The sequence below is a fragment of the Carcharhinus amblyrhynchos genome, chromosome 2 (assembly GCF_965287045.1).
Source record: "Carcharhinus amblyrhynchos chromosome 2, sCarAmb.v2.hapA, whole genome shotgun sequence".
NCBI lineage: Eukaryota > Metazoa > Chordata > Chondrichthyes > Carcharhiniformes > Carcharhinidae > Carcharhinus > Carcharhinus amblyrhynchos.
In genome coordinates, this window is record NC_137325.1 from 13,661,736 (window position 1) to 13,683,629 (window position 21,894).

Below are 21,894 nucleotides of genomic sequence, written 5' to 3' on the forward strand. Positions count from 1 at the left end.
TGGGGGCGGGGGGAGAACAAGATGACACTAGGTTATAGTCTAACAGGTTAATTTGAAACCATAAGCTTTCAGAGCGCTGCACCTTCCTCAGGTGAAGTGGAGAGAGGTGCGCAGACACAATATATAAAAGGAATGATGATAGCCTGACACTAACGGGTAATCAAGGGTGTCAAAGGGTAAATACAGACAGTGTAAGCTAGGTGAAGAACAAGTCTTCACAAGTGCTAATAAATAAATGCAAGCAGTTAAGTATGATTATCCATTAGCATTCAGTTGGCCTGCACTGTCAGTACTTATTCTTTTGTCACTCTTGATTACCTAGGCAGCACAATGGTTAGCACTGCTGCCTCACAGTGCCAGAGATCCGGGTTCAGTTCCTGGCTTGGGTCACTGTCTGGGTGGAGTTTGCACATTCTCCCTGTGTCTGTGTGGGTTTCCTCTGGGTGCTCTGTTTTCCTCCCACAGTCTGAAAGACATGCTAGTTAGTTGCATTGACCCAAACAGGCACTGGAGTGTGGTGACTAGGGGAATTCCACAGTAACTTCATTGTAGTGTTAATGTAAACCTCACTTGCGACTAATAATTAACTTTAACTGTTAGTGTCAGGCTATCGTCACTCCATCTATATATTCTGTGCCTGCGCACCCCTCTCCACTTCACCTGAGGAAGGAGCAGGGCTCCAAAAGCTTGTTGTTTCAAATAAACCTGTCAAACTATGACCTGGTAACTTGTGACCTCCTGTACTGTATTCTAGATTAACCTTTTCTATTCTCTTAACTGTCTTGTGCAACTTCTACAGATGACTTTGGATTGCTTCTGTTCAGAAAAGAAACTCCAATAATTGGAGTGCTTTGTGTTCCTAACTACTTTTGAAGTGCAGTGAGTGAGTGGGGCTATGGGTATTAAAAGTTTTACAGCAAGGAGTGTTCAAACCTCTGGAGAAAAAGAATACCAAAATAGGTATCAGTTGCGTTTTTTGCTGTGTACAATGCCTTCATTTAGCCTTAACCAATACTGTGGAGGTTGTAAGTCTTGAAAAATCAATCATTGAAGCGCTATTGCAATTGATGCCAGAATAAAAGAAACTTTGCATTTGCCTCCTGTTTACTCCATTTGTTCATGTCTGGGTGGCACAGTAGTTTGGCACTGCAGCCTCAGTGCCAGGGATCCAGGTTCAGTTTCCAGCTCGGGTCACTGTCTGGGTGGAGTTTGCACATTCTCCCCATGTCTGCTTGAGTTTCTTCCAGGTTCTCCAGTTCCCTCCCACAGTCCAAAAGACATGCCGGTTAGGTGCATTGGCTATGCTAAATTCTCCCTCCGTGTACCCAAACAGGTGCTAGAGTGTGGCAACCAGGGGATTTTTGATATCAGTGGGGGGGGGAAAAAAAGCATCCAGGAATATCCCCAGCCAGAGCTGGCAAACCTGGTCGGGTATTGATAAGGGTGTCTGATTGACCAGTTCCATGCTGAACTCAGTGACGTTCCATATTATCTGTTTTCAATCTGAGTGAGCAGCCAGGGGGAGCGTTGGAGTCGGGGGAAACAAAGGGTTTCTCCAGCTCAAATGTGGAGACCTCCAGAAATGGTGCAATATGTTGTTTTTGCTGGGGTTTCCGCTGCTCGTGTGGCAGTGGACCCGCAGGAGAAACACCACAGCAACTCACCCGTTTCAGGCAAACTTTCGATTTCCCCCTTTCAAGTGAATTTTAAAAATCAGATTCAAAAAAAGACCGAATGGTGAGTCCCATCGGGGAGAGACCATGGGAAGAAATTTTCATTGAGGGGAAAATGGTCATAATATTTCCCCAAATCAGCTCCAGCAGTCATTGAGTGTTAGGTGTGTCTGAAGTTTTCACTCTAACGCAGCCATGTCCTCCTGCCCTTTGTCTATCTATAGTCATTGATCTGTATTCAGGAGAGGTACTAGGTTTATAATTGGGGGCTCTCTCGGGTTTTGCTAAACTGCTGTGTACACTTCAAGTTTTTTGTAGGAGTTAATTATGCAACAAGATTTTTAAATTAATTTCTATTTCATTAAAATTACACCTTGTTTGCTCCAAAAACCAAATTCAAAATCCAATTCATGGTCCCCTCAAGGGAGACAAACAAGATCAGGTATTACACCCCATCTTGGGCTGATCTTAGCCAAAAGGCCCAGACAAAAATCAAGCAGGCAATTCCTTGTGTGTCTCAGAAGAGGAGTGTCTCTGCTGTGATGGACAACACAGGGGTCCTATCAACTTGAGGGTGGGAGGGAAGTTATTCTGGGTTAAAATCTGCTGCAGAGACAGTGCACAGCAGAGTGAACACAGAGGTAGTGTTGGATGCTGAAAGATAGAAGGTAAGGCTTTCTATTTCACCCAGGGGGTTTAAATCTTTTGACATTCCCCTTTCGTTGGACCAGAGAAGCAGCCCCACCCCTTCATTCCAGCTGGACTGTCAGCAAACAGCAACTGGGATAGGGAAACACAGTCTGTTTCTCTTTGGGAATTGTCACTGAGCTCTTTGTTTCCTGTCTGAAATAAACCAAGGAAATTTGCCACCCTCAATCCTGACTGAAGAGTGGTGATATTTTTATGGTCCAGCCAGAAAAAGTGACCTAGTTCTGACTGAAACCTCACAGTCCTGAAAGATTAAATTTGTTTCTCTCACCACAGAAAAGTTGAGTATTTCCAACATTTTTTCTTTTCGCTGCTGACATTCCAACAGCTGTGGTATTTTTGTAATAAGTATACACTGGGGTAACTGGAAAGGTTGTGAATTTTTATCATGTATACATTCATAGATATTCTTATTCTATATAGTTATCAGTCATTCATAGGTACACATTCTTATCCTATGCATTCATATTCTAAAGGTTCATGTTATATGATAAATGTATAGGATAAGAATGTCCATATTTAGACAATCAAATCCTAGACATTCTTATACAGATGTTCATATCCTACACATTCGTATCCTCTAGACATTCATATCACATACCTAAATGCTAGAAGCATTTGGAATAAGATGGTAGAACATTTGTGCTGGAGATATTTAGGAGTAGTAGAATTTTTCTATTTAAATATAAATATGTTTACCAGAAGTGAATATAAAGTTCAGTGCATTTTTAAACAAAAAAAATATAGACTAATGTCTGAGAGATTGTCTGAGCCATAACAGAATCTTCTGCTGGGGAGAAATCCACAGAACGATCCATTCTGGATGAACTTCTCAAATCAGTAAAATCCAAACAAAGTTAGGATCTAATACAAAATCCCAGGTTGCCAGAAAAAGGATAATTTGCTCTGTTCAGTGATAGGAAGTTCATACACGAAGAAGGTAAGTGGGAGACGTCAACCATCCAAAAACAAACAGAAATATACAAGTCTGGGATGCTAAATGTGTGAATCTGTTGTCTGTAAAGGATTCAGACAGTGTACAAGAATTGAAACTTATGGCCTCTGTTTCATATAATCCCAGTAAAAAGTCTGACAACACCAGGTTTTAGTCCAACCTATTTGATAATATACTCGCAAGCTTTCGGGGTTAGCCCCTTCGTCAGGTGACGAAGGGGCTAACCCCGAAAGCTTGCGAGTATATTATCAAATAAATAGGTTGGACTAAAACCTGGTGTTGTCAGACTTTTTACTGTGTTTACGCCAGTCCAACGCCGGCATACCCACATCATATAATCCCTACAGTGCAGAAGGAGGCTGTACAGCCCATCAAGCCCACCCAGGACTTATCCCTGTAACTTCACGTTTTTGGGGCAATTTAACATAGCTAATCTAGCTAACTGGCATGTTTTAGGCATGTGGGAGGAAACTAGAGCACCCAGGAGGAAGCCCACACAAACAGGGAAAATGTGAAAACTCCACACAGGCTCACCTGAGGCTGGAATCGAACGTGGGTCCATGGTGCTGTGATGCAGCAGTGCTAAACACTGTGCCACTGCTCATCACAATAAATGCTGAGCACAGTTTCTTAGACTAGATTGAAATCCGGACTCCAAGGGAAAAGTCTGCGCTGAAGTCCATACATTGATCGATTATTCAGTTAGCAAATTAAAACTCCATTATAAACAGCCAACACACCAGAACCACCCAGTAGTTTGGCAACAGCTATGAAGAGAGAGGAACAGAGTTAACATTTCCATACAAACTTTCAGCAGTACGTTGACACATGTTGGGACCAGACAACATTTTTTTTTGGAGCTATCTGGTTATTCGTATTTTGACAAGGAGCAAAGTGGAGGCTGATTTGTTTCACATGGTGCCAAATGCTTCCAGATGTCTTTCTCCAGGGATGGACAATAAATGAGTTGGTCAGCAATACCCGAATCCTGTGAAACAAAAGCATTATAAAAAAATAAACTTTTAGGTTACTGCAAGCATGCACACTTTAAAAAAATTGAAATAAAACATTTGACTGCACGTTTCCAAGGCAATGGGTGTCTCGTATGAATTGTTAGGAACCAGATCAGAAACTCCGTGGTATATTATGAAGTTAGTCTAAACCCCAACTTTCTTTGATTTTGGCATTATGGTGAATGACCCACTAGGAAGCTTTTATTAAAACAAACTTCATTTAAGAACACTGTTAAAATATAGCTAAAAGAATTAACATAAATTGAAAATACTTAAACATGGCAAGGTATAATTCTTAAATTGGTTATCAATATAGTTCCAATTTGAGCAATATCCTCATAGACATAAATCCTACGTTAGAATCCATTAGCATCAAAAACAGATATACTCATATGGATGCTGTGTTTCCAGCCTTTTAACGCCTCTGAACAGATGTATAATATGACACCTGCCTTCTGACTCCCATACAGCAGTTTCCAGAGAACCAACAGATGGCGGGGGGAAACAGACCATGCAAAGGTCCACTGACCTCAGGCAGGATTTTCCGGTCTTGGGACGGGGCCAGAAAATCCCGTGTGTCAAATATGGATTTAGATTTAATACTTGGGGCGAAGGGGATCAAAGGATATGAAGGGAAGGTGGGATCAAGCTATTGAGTTGGATGATCAGCCATGGTCATAATGAATGGCAGAGCAGGCTTGAAAGGTCAAATGGTCTCTTCCTGTTTCTATAAGGGTGAATTTATAATTCTATAATATGGATGTTATGGACAATATAAAATGTATTTTCCCAAAGTCACCCTTGAGCAAGGTATTTATCAGTAAGTATATTTTATCCCTGAGGTGATTAATTTATTTTACAATAACCCGGCAGCAAGTATTTTTTCGTAAAAAGGAAAAAAGGTAGTTTATTTCATACTATTGCCCTAGAAGCTACTTAAGGAATGATAACGTTACTAAAATATACACTCAAAGTTTAGTTACAGACGAAGATTAAAATGACACTTAAGCATGAAACACATTCAGTCAGTATGTTCAGTGCAATTCTGAGAGGTTTTTAAAATTCATTTCAGGGACTTGGGCTTCACTGGCTAGGCCATCATTCATTGCCCCTCTCTGATTGCCCTTAAGAAGGTGGTGGTGAGCTGCCTTCTTGAACAGGCAATCCCTGAAGTGTAGGTACCCCAACAGTGCTGTTAGGGAGAGAGTCCAGGAATTTGTACTCAACGAAGATGAAGGAACGGCAATGTCTTTCCAACTCAGGATGGTAAGTGACTAGGAAGGGAACTTACAGGTATTCCCATGCTGTCCCTGTCCTTCTAATGGAGGTGGTTGTGGGTTTGGAAGGTACTGTCTAAAGAGTCTTGGCGAGTTCCTACAGTGCATCTTGTAGATGGTACTCACTGCTGTTACTGCTGGTGGAGGGAGTGAACGTTTATGGAAGGGGTGACAATCAAACAGGCTTTTTTTGTCCCTTTCTATTTAAAGCAAGAACTAATCCTATTTAACAACCTGTAATGTTCCAAAAGGCTAAGGATTTCACTCCATTAGGGAAAGCCGTTGTCTGTTTGAAGACTCATCAAATTTCAAATGTCTTTTCACGTCGGGATGTGTCTGCTTAAATTCGACAAGGAACCATCTGAAAGCTTCACAATAGTTGTAAAGTCAGGTGACCGTTGGCAGCCATCTTTAAGGTCTAAGGTGTCTATTTATTAAAAAAAGTATATATTTTTACAGAATATAACATAAATCCACACTGTGACAAGGAGCATAACAATAAAAATATCTCTCATGGTTAAAAAACAAAGCTGTGGATGTGATTAATGAGGCAAAGTTGGCAATGCTGGTGGCAAGAACATTATTTCTAGCATCTTCCCTATACCCATGACATGACCACCCCTGAGGTGTGCACAGCAGATGTCCCTGCACAGGGCAGCTGCTGGCCCAAAGATGCAGACATTATAACGTCAGCCAGCTCAACATTTCACTTCCCCTTGTAAAAGCTGACATAGATCCTCACTGTGCTGCTAAAGAATCTCATTATTCTGGTGAAGAGTCTGATTTGTTTCTTTGCAGATGCCAGTATTTCGGTCTTCAATTCAGCCAAAGTTTGCTGAAACAAGTTAGGAATGGCCTGGATGTCTCTCTGAACCTCTTCCTGGTACACACGCTCAAGGAGAATCAGCTCATCTTCATTTTCGTTACCACCAACATGGGCCTGATGTCACCCATGTATTTCAATTATGAGGATAGACTGGAGAGGTTGGAACTGTTCTCCTTGGAGAGGGGAAGACCAAGACGATATTTGACAGAGTTCAAAATCATGAAGTGACTGGACAGGGACAGGGTACGATCATTCTTGATCATAAAAGGATCAAGAATGAGCTGGCAGAGATTTAAGATGATTTGCAAAAGAAACAAATGCTTTGTGAGAAAAAGCTTTTTCACATAACGAGTGGTTGGGGTCTGGAATGCACTGGCTGGAGGTGTGGTAAAGGCAGGTTCAATCGAGGCATTCAAGAGGATATCAGATGATTATTTGAATGGAAACAAACAAACAAATGTGCAGGGTGTAGTAGGGCTTTAAAAAGGTGGCCAATACCTAAAACCTTAGACCCTATTTATTACCCACAAAAGGCAAAATGTCCATTCAAAAGACGTACCCAAAATTTATTTTAAACACAAGAATCATACAAGACAAACAAAACATTAATTTACGGCTGTTTGGAGACTTCTAGAGGGTCAGACAGCTCAGGTACAGGGCTGTGAAACCTATCCAAAGATCTGAGGCACTCAGCCAAAATACAGAACAATTATACTTTCATTATCTAAGATACACCTCCTTATTAGTTTAGAATCAATGTCATTGAATGTTAACATGTCAGTCCACCATTAGTACATCTGCCTATTTGAGGACATACCCGTTACCCATAAAATATATCTCTGATTCCGCAGTAGTAACTAATTCCCGATCCAAGCCAATGGGTTGCAACCAATTCCATGCACTCTCAGTTTACATGGCAACAAAGAAAATTCCTTCCGAAAATCCAAATAAATAACATTCAAATCTCTCGACTTAGTTAGCCCTCAAAACATTCTGTTTATTCCACACGATTTCTCTTAACAAACCAATGTTGCTTCTCTCTGATCAGCCGCTATTTACCCAAATGCTCAGTCATTCTGTCCCTCACGAGTGATTATAGAAACTGCCACACTTCAGGAGGAGCCAATGACCTTGAGGTATTATCACTAGATTCTTAATCCAGAAACTCACCTAATATTCCGGGGAGATGGGTTCAAATCCCATCATGGCAGGTGATGGAGTTTGAAACATAAGAAAAAACTGGAATTCAGAATGTACTGATAACCATTGTCGGAAAAACCCATCTAGTCCTTTCAGGAAGGAAATCTACCGTCCTTACCTGGTCTGGCTGATATGTGACTCAGAGCCACAGCAATGTAGTTGACTCTCAACCATCCTTCAAAGCCAACTGGGGCTGGGCAATAAATGCTGTCCAATTCAATGATGTCTTTGTCCTATGAATTAATAACAAAATGAATAAAATTTATTTTAATAGGCCTATAATTTCCAAGTTTAGCTCTCACCATTCTTAAATAGGATCTCTCTCTTTCTGCATCACCCTCTTGTTTCCCCTATTCCAGCCTGTCTTCTCATCTGACTATACTCTCTAACCTATACTTAGTTACCCGACCTTAGTTTCCCCTCTTTAACCTGCCCTCAGTTTTCCATTTTCTTGTTTTCCCCCAACATTTTGGTTTCCTCTCCCCTGCCCTGGATTGCTTTTTACCTTCCCACCCTCAGTTTACCCTCTTCCTAGCCCTACTTTTCTGGTCTCTACCTTCTTGTCACTGAACCCCTGGGTTTTCGGACTAGACGCACAGCAGCTGGTGGGAAACCAGAGGCAAAATCCTCAAGTACAGGTAAAATGTAATATTTTTACAAGTCTTGAGATTAAGTATCTTACCAGGCTCTTTCCCTTGTCCTATCCCCATAACCCCATACATTTACCATGTCGAATCCCCCTAATGTTCAAATCTTTGGACACTCAGGAGCAATTTAGCATGACCAATGACCTTAACTTGCACATCTTTGGACTGAGGGAGGAACTGGAGCAGCCAGAGTAAACCCACCCAGACACGGGGAAGAATGACTGTGTGGAGTTGTACAATCAAGGCTGGAATTGATCCCGAGTCCCTGACACAGTGAGGCAGCAGTGCGAACTATTGTGCCACCCCACATCTCTTTTCCTACCAAGCATTCATCCAGTTCCCAGCTGCTATTGGATCTGAATTTGCCACCGTACCGTTTCAATTCCTAAATACATGTTTTGTGCTAAAGTTCCCCCTCATGGCTCAGGGAAATGGTGCAATATGTGTTGTTTTGCTGGGGTTTCTGCCCCTCTTGAGGTGGACTTTGAGGAAAAACCACACAATTCACCCTGTCAGTCAAATGATTTTGAATTCGAAATCAGATTTAGTAAAAGACCAGAAGATATTCAGTGTATTGATTTCATTTCCACAATGTTTCCCCAAAACAGCTCCTGCAGTCATTGAGTGTTGGGTGTGTCTGCAGTTTTCACTCGTGTCCTAGTGCACTTTCAGTCTATCTTATAATCATTGATCTGTATTCGGAGTGGGGTTTCTAGTTTCTGGGGCTCTCTCAGCTTTTGGGAAATTGGCATGTACACTTCTCACAAGCTTTGTAGGAGTTAATTCCGCAACAGGTTTTTAAAAAAAAAATCAGGAAATTCCGTGTGTGTGTGTGTGTGTGTCAGAAGGGGGAATGTTTCCGCTGTGATAGCCAACACAAGAGTCCTATCAGCTTGAGGGTGGGTGGGAGGGAAGTTGAAATTACTTTGGGTTGGAATCCGTCGCAGAGACAGCGCACAGAGCAGAGTGAACGCGTTGAGAGGGAGTGTTGGAAGCTGAAAGATAGCAGGTAATTTTTTTTATTATTTAACCCAGCCGGTTTAATCGACCGGCATTTCCCTGTGAGCGGTGTAAACCTGATCGGTTCCCCTTTCATTGAATGAGAGAAGCAGCCCCATCCCTTAATTCCGGCTGGACTGTCAACAAACAGCAACCTGGATAGGGAAACATACCCTGTTCCACTTTAGGAATGGTCACCGAACTCTTCGTTTCCCATCTGAAACCATAAAAAAGATGCAAGAGAAAGTGAAACTGAGATGTAACCATATTGTTCGGTTCCTGTCTACAGGGTTCCAGTGGGAGGATCTGGGAAACATGCAAACTGAGTGGAAAAAAAAGATAGTCAAAGATTGTTCAAATCTCAGAGCAGCTATAAAGGTTCCCAAATTAATAAGTCATCGGGAGTCACAGACTCCCTACAGGGAGGATATTCGGAGGGTAAATAAGTGGAGTATGGGGATAGGACTTGGCTGGGATTGTTGTCGGTTCAGGGTCGATGGGCCGAATGGCCATCTTCTGCATTGTAAGGATTCTAATGATTATCCAGGCTTACTCTGTAACCCATGTGTTTACTCTGCTAACCCCCCTATTTTACACATCCTTGGACACTAAGGTAAATTAGCATGACTAATCCACCTAACCTGTACATCTTTGGACTGTGGGAGAAAACCAATGCAGACACAGGGAGAACGTACAGACTCTGTACAGTCACTCAAGACCAGAATTGTACCTGGGTCCCTGGCGCTGTGAGGCAGCAATGCTAACCGCTTGGGTATTTTCTGGGGACTGCTGTAATAATCCTAGAAGGATGGTTGTGATGAGATTATGCACTATGAGGCGGCACCTTAAAGTTGCAAACAGGTCAGTTCATGTTCAGAAAAATACTTGGGTCAGACACAACCCCTTTTCAGCATAGGTACAACTAAAAAGAGAAGACTATCATTTATATAGTACCTCTCTTGGCCAAGGATATCACAAAGCATTTTGTGGTCAATTTTGAAATGAATTATAATATATATATATATATATATATATATAGAAGGAAAAAGAAACCGTTCAAAATTTACAAATCCTAGTAAAAAAAAATCACCAATACTGGCACCAGTGATACTGGAGTTCCATTTTAAAGCATCCAAGACCACAAACCTGATGTGTCCACTCTCTCGCAATCTTACTGGCCCACCCTGATCATCAACTAGTGGGGCAAAATGGCAAATCACCCATCCTCTCACCCCCACACCCGCACCCACGCCCACAAATTAAAACATCTAACGATGACCATAAAACCATTGTCAATTGTCATAATAACCCGTCTGTTTCACCAATGCTCTTTAGGGAAGGAAATCAGCCACCCTTACCTGGTCTGGCCTACATATGACTCCAGATCCACAGCAACGTAGTTGAGTTTTAAAGTGTATTTATTACTTTATGTAGGCTTACATTAACACTGCAATGAAGTTACTGTGAAAATCATCTGGCCGCCACACTCTGGCACCTGTTAGCATAGACAATACACTTTACCAGCACGTCTTTTGGACAGTGGGAGGAAACCCACACAAACACGGGGAGAATGTGCAAACTCCACACAAACAATGACTCAAGCTGGGAATTGAACCTGTGCCACCCTTAACTTCAAGGACAATTGGGGATGGGTAATAAATGCTGGCCCAGTCAGCAACGCTCACATCCCCATCAGCAATAAAATAAGCATTAATTGGTTTCATGTGAGACTTCCTCCCCTTGTTTAGGACCAAGTCCCATCTCAGATAGCTGCTGACCGATCTGATTAGTCAGCAGCTCATTGGTCCCCACAGTGGACAAGATTGGAACTGCAAGAGCCACCAGAGGCTAAGTCCCAGGAGTCTGGGACTAAGGACATTTTAGCAGTCTCTGGACAGGGAGAGGAGGTGAGGCCTGGGGAAATGGACTTACTTGGTGGGGGGCAGGGGGGAAGAGTGCCTAAAGGAGTCAGATTATTTTTGGTGGGCATCCAGTGTTAAATGGAAGCCACCACCCTCTTGCCTGAGGTCTGGTTGGGTTATTTTTGGGCTGAAATTGAAGCTGGGCAAAAAGCAGTCCTTAAGTTGTCAATAATTGGCCCAAAGGCAGACAGGCTACCACCCTGCTACCACCTACGGGCGTGCAGGTAAAATCCTGCCCATCGTTACATCCAGTCAATGGAGAGATTGGAGGAGCAAAGAAAATGAGTGGCTGGCAGCTTCCTAAAGTAGGACTTCCTCTCTGGGATCGGGTTGGAAGTCTCACTCTGAGACAAGTAACGCTGCTCCAGCATAAAACAGCTGCCGGGCAATTGGCTTTTGGGTGGGCGGGCAGGCTCACTCATGACCAACATTTTCAGCCCATATAAAAGACAGCAGCAGCCTGAACGTAATAGAAAAACATTCTTCCAGGTTTGTGACAGTAATATGGTAGACAAAAAACAAGTGTAAAAGATGTAAATAAAAGCAAATATAAAAATTGACAATACTGTGTGATAACTTGCTGCGGGGAGACAATGCCCTAGTGGTATTATCATCAGACTATTAACCCATAAACTCAGCTAATGTTCTGGGAACCCAGGATTGAATCCTGCCACAGCAGATGGTGGAATTTGAAGTCAACAAGTAATGTCTGGAATTAAGAATCTACTGATGACCATGAAACCATTGATTGTCGGAAAAACCCAACTGGTTCACTAATATCCTTGAGGGAAGGAAATCTGCCACTCTTAGCTGGTCTGGCCTACATGTGACTCCAGAGCCACAGCAATTCCCAACTGCACTCAGATAATGAAGGATGAGCAATAAATGCTGACCAACCACATGTCCCATGAATGATTTAAAAAAAAAAGTAGGACACTTATCTGTGAGTCATTGTCTACTATTATCCTTGCCCTTTTATTGATATGGGTGAGACTAGCATAGTCAGCAGTTGTTGCCCATACCTAATTACCCTTGAACTGAATGGCTTGCTCGGCTGTTTCAGAGGACAGTTAAAAATCAACCATATTGCTATGGGTGTGGGAGTCTGGAGTCACATGTAGGCCAGACCAGATAATGATGGCAGATTTCCTGCCCTGAATGTTGTTAGTGAAGCTGATAGGTTTTATGACAATCACTGATAGAAATGGTGAGCATGAAACTGAGACTAACTTCCAGTTCTAGATCTATTAATTGATGATAAATTCCATCAGCTGCCATGGTGAGATTTGAAACCGTGACCTGAGAATGAGCTATGGCCGATTATATTTACTAGTCCGGTGACAATACCAGTAAAAGTCCTCCCCTCCAGGGTTGGCAGGGGGATTTTGAGGGAGTTGTTGGGAGATAGGTTAGAAAAGGGTCAGTGTGGAGCCCCTATTCAGAAAAGGGAATAAAATAGACAGGGTGTTGAAACCTCCATTTACACTGCAGAAATAAACTTGAGAAGCATTTATCCATGTTACTAAGTTAATGAACAGTACCCAACCAATCGAAAGGGGGATGATCATATCTGTCTTACAAAACTGCTCACCTGCTTGGAGAAAGAATCTGTTTTGGAGGAAACGTAAAGAAGAGATTTGCAAGGATGATAGTAGCACAGCTGCCTCACAGTGTAAGAGGCCTGGGTTCAATTCCTGGCTTGGGTCACTATACGTACGGAATTGTACATTGTCCCCGTATCTGCAGGGTTTACCCTGGGTGCACCGGTTTCTTCCCACAGTCCAAAGGATGTGCTGGTTAAATGCATTGGCCATGCTAAATTCTCCCTCAGTGCACCCTAAAAGACGCGGGAGAGTGCCGAGTTGGGGATTTTCACGGTAACTTCATTCCAGTGTAGGCCTACTTGTGACACAAATAAATAAACTTTAAACGTGTAAACTAATTCTAATCTTCTGCTGGTAATTCATTGATGTTCTTGAGAAATGTTTTATCCTAAAATTCCTTTGAAGATCTGTGTCTTATATTTATCTTTCTTGCAGTTTAAAACCATGGAAGCCCTGAGCAAAGCAAATTGCCATTTCGCTCTTGACCTATTCAGAAAGCTGATTGAGAAAAATGAAGCCGGCAACATCTTTTTCTCTCCGTTCAGTATCTCCACCGCATTGGCCATGGTGTACCTTGGAGCAAGAAATAACACTGCTTCTGAAATGGCGAAGGTAAGCGTGAAATTACTCTGAATGAAAATCTTCTTCAAGTGTTTTATGTATGCATTTTCTTCTGGATGTATCCTTGCTTTTGTCAAGTTTAGCCAACTAAAGTTGGAAGTGAATAAACTAAGCTTCACACAATTAGAATACCATAGAATTCCCACAGTGCGGAAGAGGCAGTTTGGCCCAAACAGCTTGCATTAACGCTCTGACAGAGTATCTTACCCAGTCCCTCTTTCTCCACCCTATCCCCATAACCCCATACATTTCCCAAGACCAATCCTCTTAACTTACACATCCTGGGATACCAAGGGGCAATTTAGCATGGCCAGTCCACCTAACCTGCACATCTTTGGACTAGATGTCAACATCCTTGGTTCAGTGCTTGGTCTGCACTGAGCTAGCTTCCAAATGAAATTAATAACATTCTGGAGGGGATAATCCATGAGGGTTCTTGCCCCGTAATCACTGTGCAATGAGTTTCAACTGCCAACTTGCGAATATGTTGACCAAGAGCAGTATTGTCATTAACCAATGTGTCCAAGTGGTTGAGTGATCTATTGACACTCCTTGAGGATGAAGCTGAAGGTTTCTTTGCTGAGATACTGGAAGGTGATCAGCAGGAGCAGAATGGAATCCCAGCACGGAAGAAATGCCTTCAGGAAAGGGGGTAGAAAAAACGCAGCAGAAAACAAGATGGCACGAAGAACATGAATGATTTTAGCTTTAGCCCCTTTTTCAATTCACTGCTTGATGTTTCTTTTATGCATTTGTTCTAAATACAGGCTTTACATTTTGATCAAGTTGGAGATGTCCATTCCGGATTTGAGAAAATGCAGTTAGACATTAACAGAGCTGATGCTTTGTATCTGTTGAAAGTGGCCAATCGACTGTATGGGGAGAAGAGCTACAACTTCCTAGAAGTAAGTTGTGAGTGGGTCACCTGTTCCCAGATCCTTCCAGCACTTAGAAACCAAGGTGATATTGTCCTCAACTCCTCCCAGTAATCCTTTAAGGAGAAAGCTGACCTTATTGTCAGTGTTTGCACATTGTTGATATAGAGGATTCATCAATTCTGCTGATCTGCAATGATGAAATCAGATTGTCAAAAGGTTTCCCCAACTGGACTGTCAAATTAATTTTTCCTCTATCCATTGTTCAGGAATTCAGTAAATCCACCAAGAAATTCTATGGAGCAGAGATGTCGCCAGTTGATTTCCGAACTGCTGCAGATGGAACAAGACAGGAGATCAATAAATGGGTAGAGGCACAGACCGAGAGTAAGTTGTCCACATTCAGTCATTTGCAAACTGAGTGTGAAGCAAGAATCTCATTATTAAATGCACGGAGAGTATAAATCTTTCACTTTTATCACATTGGAGATGTCCATTCCAGATTTGAGAAAATGCAATCATACATTAACCGAGGTTCGGTTCGGCATCTGTTGAAAGTAGAACTTGGAGTTCGTTGAGACAAATAGCACCAATTTGTTAAAAATGAAACTCAATGGGTACATGAGGGGAAAAAGGAAAATACAGATATGAAAAAAGGCTGAGATATGGGGCTCAATAACATTGAAAGGAGTAGGGGGCTCCCTCTCCCTCCAAAGCAAAGACCCATTCCCTCCAGCCATAATGCATTGTGGGGGGATTTAACAGAGGTCATATGGGGTCTCTGGGGGGAGTTTGGGTTTAAAGCTTTTGGGGGTGGTGTTGGAGGGCAGTGGGATGGTTGGGTAGGCAAGAAGGGGTTTTCCATATGAAGTGGACAGTGCTCTGACTTGCAACAGGCAGCTCCTGAAGGTCAAACTGTCCCTCCTTTTCTTTCCTGTCCTATGAAGAATATAGTGAAGAAATCAGGTTTGGAATTCTCCAGCCTCGCCCGGGGCTGGGATTCTCCAGTCCTGCTACAGTGATTGGAATTTTGGCTGCTCACTGAATTCTGCATTCTTGCTGGCAGCTTGCCAGGTGAACAGGATGGGAGAATCCAGGCCCAGGTTTCCTGCTCTCACCCAACAGCGCACACTAAATATTTTATGGGGATGGTGGCGTATTATCGATTGGCCTGGTAACAAGCCCAAACGGCTCTTAATTACCTATTTAAATATGGCGACTGGCTCTTCATATCCCCTTCATCATATTACGGGGGTGGGTGTGAAGGTGATGTGTTGGACAATCCTATTTTACATGCCTCCAGCGCCGCCATTCCAGGCATATAAGAGTAGCCCAAAGTTGAAGAGATTGGAAGAGAGAAACGTGTGGATTATAAACTCCCCACTGACTATTTCAAGTGAATGGTTTGCTTCTGTGCTGCATGTTCTCTGGAAGTTGATATGCAAATTTAGCCAAGTTATTAACGTATTTGAAAAAAGTCATACAATTTTAATGCACAGAATGAGGCCATTCGAATCAGTGAGATTAGTTGATGTTTTGTAAGAAAAACCTCCTCGTTTCAGAACCTTTCAGTGATAACTTTTTTTTTTAAAATATACCCTAAACCATTTGGGGACTGCTAATTTTGATGTATTATTTCTCTCTCTCTCCTTCTGATGTTTTAATTTTACAAAAACAAATTCAGGAAGGTTAAATCTTTCCTCATTCTTTTTGTTGTTGTTGTTGTGTACAATTCCAATGTGCTGAATCTGTTTCTGTTCAGGTAAGATCCAGAACTTGCTGGGCGATGGCTCCGTTAACAGTGAAACCCGACTCGTGTTGGTGAATGCCATCTACTTCAAAGGGAGCTGGGCTGAGAAGTTTGATGTGCGAGGTACAAAGGAGATGGCATTCAGACTGAATAAGGTATTCCAAACAAAATATCAGCACTGAATCAGGCAATTTGTTTTCTTGAGGTTGGGGGGGGACAGACTGAGAGGATCTGTGTGGAAATCCCTACCCCTTGTTTCCATCCACTGCAATCCTCACTGATAGATGGAAGGAGGAGGGACACGAATTCCATAGGTACAAAACATGAATTTGCTGGGCCATTTGAAAATTGTGCTGAATTTATATGGGCCTTTTTTTTTACATTTCCCTGGGCCTTAGCTCACAGTGTGAGAGTCATAAATTTATAGAGGAGGCATAATCACACTTGCAAGATGTGTAAGACCTGCTTAACTGTCATGATCTGAAGTTATTTAAATCCCCAAACTTTAAAAGTGAAAAATGAACTAGGCTGCTACACTCAGGGTAAAAAACAACCACAAACTGCTTAGAATGATTTGATTGACAGGCCATTTGGTGTAGCTTTGAAAAAATACCATTTACTCTGCCTTTTTCGTAGATTTAATTCTTGTCATTTTCCCAAGCCCATTATGGATATTTCATTGTGTTTCAACGTGTCCAAAACCACTTATCTCAGCGCGTAGGCATTTTGGTACAGATTTTTGAGAGACTATTAAACATTAGCATTATTGAATGTAGTTATGAAGTTAGTTTGTTTTTTTTGATAATGGATTGAGGGGACTTGTAACCTTTGAATGGGTGACACAAATAACAGCTATGCTAGATTGTTAGAAGTTTGATTTTTTTTTCATCGCCACATGGCTCCTGAGATCTGCCTTGATTACTGGTTGAATGGATGTGGAGGTTGTATGGTTAATGAGGGGGGTGGGGGGGTCAAGGTCAGAGGGTCAAGCAACCTTTTCTAAATGTGAGCCAAAGACTGAGAGAACCAAGGTGGAACTTCTGACCAGCCTGTCTTGGTACTCACCTGCCTTCTTGCCCATTTCTAAACTGCTTCCAGAGGCAGCAGGCCTGGCTTGACCATGGTCCTGCGTCCCCGGAGCAACAGTTGTGCGTCAAGGCCCTTAATGTAAAGGTATGTCTACCAAGATGGGAAGTTTCCAATTTGACCTACCCCCACTCAGTAGCAAAGATCCAGCCCAGAGAGACAATCATGGTATGTCCTACCCACACTACTAATGTTGCTACTTATATTTTGCTGTGAGTAGTCCGATTAAAAATTGATACAGTTATGATTGCTTCTTTGATATGTGTGCCCGATAATATAATACACATATACACAAAGTGCTTTTTTTTTGCAGATTACTACTTTACCTTCATAAATTTTATCTCGGGACTTAATTTATTTAATTTGTGTAATTTCCATAGTTGCCTCCTTCAATGCATCATTGCAAATAAACTAAAAAATGAAATGCCTTGAATGTTCCTGTTCATAGAAAGAAAGCAAGCCAGTGAAAATGATGTACCAAAACAACAAGTTCTTCATCCGCCACATTCCTGAATTTAAAACTCAGGTTCTTGAGCTTCCCTATAATGGTAAAGACTTGAGCATGATTATCTTATTGCCAGATGACATCATGGATGATTCCACGGGTCTCGAGCAGGTACAGTATCTTTTCATCATTTAAACTGTTGACGTGTGTCACATGGAGTCAGAGATCTCACACACTGATGTAGAACCTGTGGGCTGTATGAAGCTTGAATACCCTCCAATTTACAACCATTCTCAGACGTTCCTCACGATTCAAAGTATTTGAAGAGCAGCTGAATAATTTAACTTGAAGAACCACTGGGTACAGAGATGTGTTTCACAGCCTGATACTGAAAGGGTGTTTAGGAAATTGACTGTAGTCCCTGCCAACCAGACACTGGTTGGGATTTTCCATTGCTTCCTGTCAAATCCACTGGGGGTGCTGGAAAATCCCAGCTGTTGACTCCATCCCTCTCCGGGACAAAAGTCTCAGAATAAACCAGACTTTGAATGCCCTGGTAGCACAAGATGAGCTTTCAGCCACATGTCTGTGCTATTACTAAGTTTGCCCATTTCCAACATTGCTCAAGCCTCTGCACCAAAGCTCATCAGCTGCTGAAACCCTCAATTTTGTCTTTGCTGTCTTTAGTCTTGACTATTCCAATGTACTCCTGGTGGGTCTGCCACATTCTATCCTCCATTAACCTCAGGTGATCAAAATCTCAAGTGCGTGCATCATAACCTGCATCAAGTCCCAATGCCCTATCAACCCCACCCTCGCTGACCAATCAGCCCCACGCTCATTGCCATTTCAGCACCACCCTCGTTGACCAGCATTGGCTCCAAATCAAGTTGCACATTGATTATAAACAATCCTCGTTGTTTTCAAATCTCTCTCGGGCTTCATCTTTATCTAACTCTATCTACAATTTCCTCCAGCCCAACTACCCATCACAATATCTGCACTCATCTAATTCTGACCTTCTAATCATCCTGATTTGATTTGTTATGCTATTTGATAGCAGCGCTTTCAGCTGCCCACGCCAAAAGTGTGAAATTCCCTCCCTAAGCCTCCCTCCTCCTTTTACTTCCTCAAAACACTCCTCAAAGTTTATCTCTTGGGCTATGATTTTGGTCATGTTCCATAATATTGCCTTTTGTGTCCAGCAATTAAATTTTAATTGATAAATGTTCCTGTTCAGGGCTTTGGGACCTTACAGATGCTGTATAATATAGTTGTTATTCAGAAATCCCAGTGGTCTTCAATCATTTCCTGGGACATCCCCATTTATTTGTTGACCCATTTGGTGAAAATAAACATCACTTTAATGGCTCCAATTAGATGGAGCTGTGACCCAGAGCAATTAGGATTCCTCTTAACCCACAGTCCTGTATTTTAGTGTCCTTGACCCAGCCATCCTCAGTTGCTTCATGCATGACCTTCCTTCCAACATAAAGTCTGATATGTGAATGTTGGCTGATGATTCAGAGCCATTCACAACTCCTCAGGTACTGAAGCAGTCAATGTCCAAATGCAGCAAGATCTGGACAATATCCTGCCTTGGGCTGACAAGTGGCAATTAACATTTGCACCATACATGTGCCAGGCAATGATCATCTCCAACAAGAGAGAATCCAACCATCGCTCTTTGCTATTCAGTGGCATGACCATCACTGAATCCCTGACTATCAACATCTTGACAGTTAACATTGACCAGAAACTCAACTGGGCTAGCCATATAAATATTGTGGCAACAGGTCAGAGGATAGGAATCCTGACTTCCCAAAGCTCCTCCTCTATCTATAAGGCACAATCAGGAGTGTCATGGAATACTCTCCTGGATGAGTCCAGCTCCAACAACACTCAAGAACCTTGACACCATGCAGGAGAAAGCAGTGCACTTGTTTGGCATGCCATCTACAAACTGTCACTCCCTCCATCGCCAATGAAAAGTGGCAGCAGTATGTACCATCTACAAGATGCACTGCAGGAATTCACCAAGGCTCTTTAGACAGCATTTTCCAATCCCACAACCACTACCAACAATAAGGACAGGGGCAGCAGATACAAGTCACTCACCATCCTGACTTGAAAATATATCACCTTCACTGTCGCTGGGTGAAAATCCTGGAATAATAATAATAATAATAATAATTCTTCTTCTTCTTCTCCTTCTCCACCCCCCACAACAGTATTATGGGGTTAGTGACATGGAATGCAGCCGTTCAAGAAGGCAGCACACCACCACCTTCTCCAGGGCAGCTAGGGATAGGCAATAAATGCTGGGCTAGTCAGTGATACACACACCCCAGTGAATGAATTTTTAAAAAAATTAGTGTGCCCATAAATGTAATTCTAATGTGCAAGATACATCCTGCTTTCTAAAACTGCAAGTTGGCGGAAAAGTGGAGCTCATATCCAAGATGATTTGGTGTTCAGGTTGCATTTTCAGGGTTGAAATTTGCAGGTAAAATGTGTATCAGTATAAAGTTTACACTGATTTTATTCTATCTGCAAAACATACCCTTGTATTCAGAATAAAAGTCATTCATTTTTGGGGTGCACTGCAGTGAATGATTCAATCCTCAGATGTTTTGCCATTACATAGTTATGGACTGCAAGCTATCTCTGCTGTGTGAGCTAATTCAGCCAATATCCAGTGAAGGCACTAGAATTCCCATCGCATCCTCACTGTCTCACACAGCAGTCATTTTAAAAAGCCTATCAATCCTGGTCTAGGAGAGGAAAATCAGGCAGGATTTCTATCTATGATTGTTGTCTATCACACCCTCCTCAAATCATAGTCCAGATTTCCAATCTGTATGTCTTCATTTGAAGTTCAGCTTTGCATATGAATGCTGGCTTTGTACCCAGTGCTCAAGCACCATTTCCCAGCTCAATGTCAAGACCTTCAGGAGAGGAATGTTCAGCACAAGATGAGACAAAACCTTTCAGCATTTCTGAGGAAAGGCAAAGAAAGGTAATGAACAGCTCACCACCCCCTGCCACTGCGAAACAGACGGCTGGGAGGCCATTGAATCCCTACCATGCAGGACAAGACCATTTGACCCATTGAGTCTGCACTGACAACATTCCCATCCAGACCCTATCCCTGTAACTCCACCTTTTTACCTGCTGATCCTCCTGACACTAGGGGTCAATTTAGGATGACCAATCCATCTAACACACCCATCTATGGAGCGTGAGAGGAGGAAACCCATGCAAACAATGTGCAACTCAACACAAACAATGACCTGAGGCTGGAATTGAACCTGGATCTTGGTGTTGTGAAGCAGCAATGCTCCCTACTGTGCCACCGTGCTCCTGTTGTAGTTACTCACTTCTGCCAACACCAGTTATGGTTTAATATAATTCGAATGCATGAACGAAAACAGGCAGGAAGCGATCCTCTGGTCCACCCAGTGTGTCTGTCACAATTGTGAGTGGCAATTTGTCTATCACACAGTACATTCTCTGAACCTTTGGAAGAGCCGCCAACCCAGATTAAACACTGAGGCCAGTTTGGGAGGGAAAGAATACAAAGAAGTGTCTCCCTTCTCCCCATGCAATCCAAACTAGTCTGACACACTACTGTGGTCCTGATCTTTATAACTGCACTTGTCTTGTTCTGTTCTCTAACTGACATCTCTTTATTTTACTCCATCAGCTGGAACAGGCACTGACCTTGGAAAAGATACAAGAATGGACACTCCCAAACCTCATGCGAAAGGTGGAAGTTGATGTTCATCTGCCCAAATTTAAACTAGAGGGAGAATACGATCTCTACTCACCCCTGTCCAGCTTAGGCATGCGGGATCTCTTTGACGGTTCGAGGGCAGATCTATCTGGAATGTCTGAAGCTCCTGACCTATTTGTGTCCAAAGCTGTGCACAAGTCTTTTGTGGAAGTGAATGAAGAGGGAACTGAAGCAGCAGCTGCTACTGGAATGGTCTGTCAGGTTATGTGTTACATCCCACCGGAGACCTTCACTGCCGACCATCCCTTTCTCTTCTTCATCAGGCACAACACAACAAATAATATCCTGTTCTTTGGTAGATTTACATCTCCCTGAACAGCAAACTAATTAACACAACATTTCAAAGCTTAAAAATGAAGTGTAATAATCTTAAAGTGATTGAAGACATGTTAAATTAATGTATTTTCCTCCTAAAATCTTTTGATTTGCAACAAGCAATTTTCAAAGCAAAATTAAAGAATACACCATAGGATTCAGTGGTTGTTTTGGAATTTTTG

The 21,894-nt window shown here is 42.3% G+C and overlaps 1 protein-coding gene across 2 annotated transcripts; it reads left to right on the forward strand.

Annotated features, from left to right (window-relative positions):
• The first annotated feature begins 9,189 nt into the window (after positions 1–9,189).
• LOC145352577 (leukocyte elastase inhibitor-like) lies at positions 9,190–21,873 on the forward strand. 2 transcript variants are annotated; one of them, XM_080202631.1, is made up of 7 exons: positions 9,190–9,308; positions 13,260–13,436; positions 14,213–14,350; positions 14,590–14,707; positions 16,083–16,225; positions 17,605–17,772; positions 21,308–21,873. In XM_080202631.1, the coding sequence occupies exons 2-7, from the start codon at positions 13,269–13,271 to the stop codon at positions 21,710–21,712; spliced, it is 1,140 nt and encodes a 379-aa protein (XP_080058757.1). In that variant the 5' UTR covers positions 9,190–9,308; positions 13,260–13,268; the 3' UTR covers positions 21,713–21,873. The 2 variants fall into 2 exon arrangements, with proteins under 2 accessions (XP_080058757.1, XP_080058766.1); XM_080202640.1 differs by lacking the exon at positions 9,190–9,308 and adding an exon at positions 11,123–11,205.
• Positions 21,874–21,894: the final 21 nt, after the last annotated feature.

What these genes read in the sequence shown, in the direction of transcription:
- LOC145352577 (XM_080202631.1), top strand. Translation starts at nt 13,269, where the DNA reads ATGGAAGCCCTGAGCAAAGCAAATTGCCATTTCGCTCTTGACCTATTC. An exon ending in GGTAGAGGCACAGACCGAGA is followed by an intron (nt 14,708 to 16,082) that starts GTAAGTTGTCCA and finishes GTTTCTGTTCAG; the next exon opens with GTAAGATCCAGAACTTGCTG. An exon ending in TGGCATTCAGACTGAATAAG is followed by an intron (nt 16,226 to 17,604) that starts GTATTCCAAACA and finishes TCCTGTTCATAG; the next exon opens with AAAGAAAGCAAGCCAGTGAA.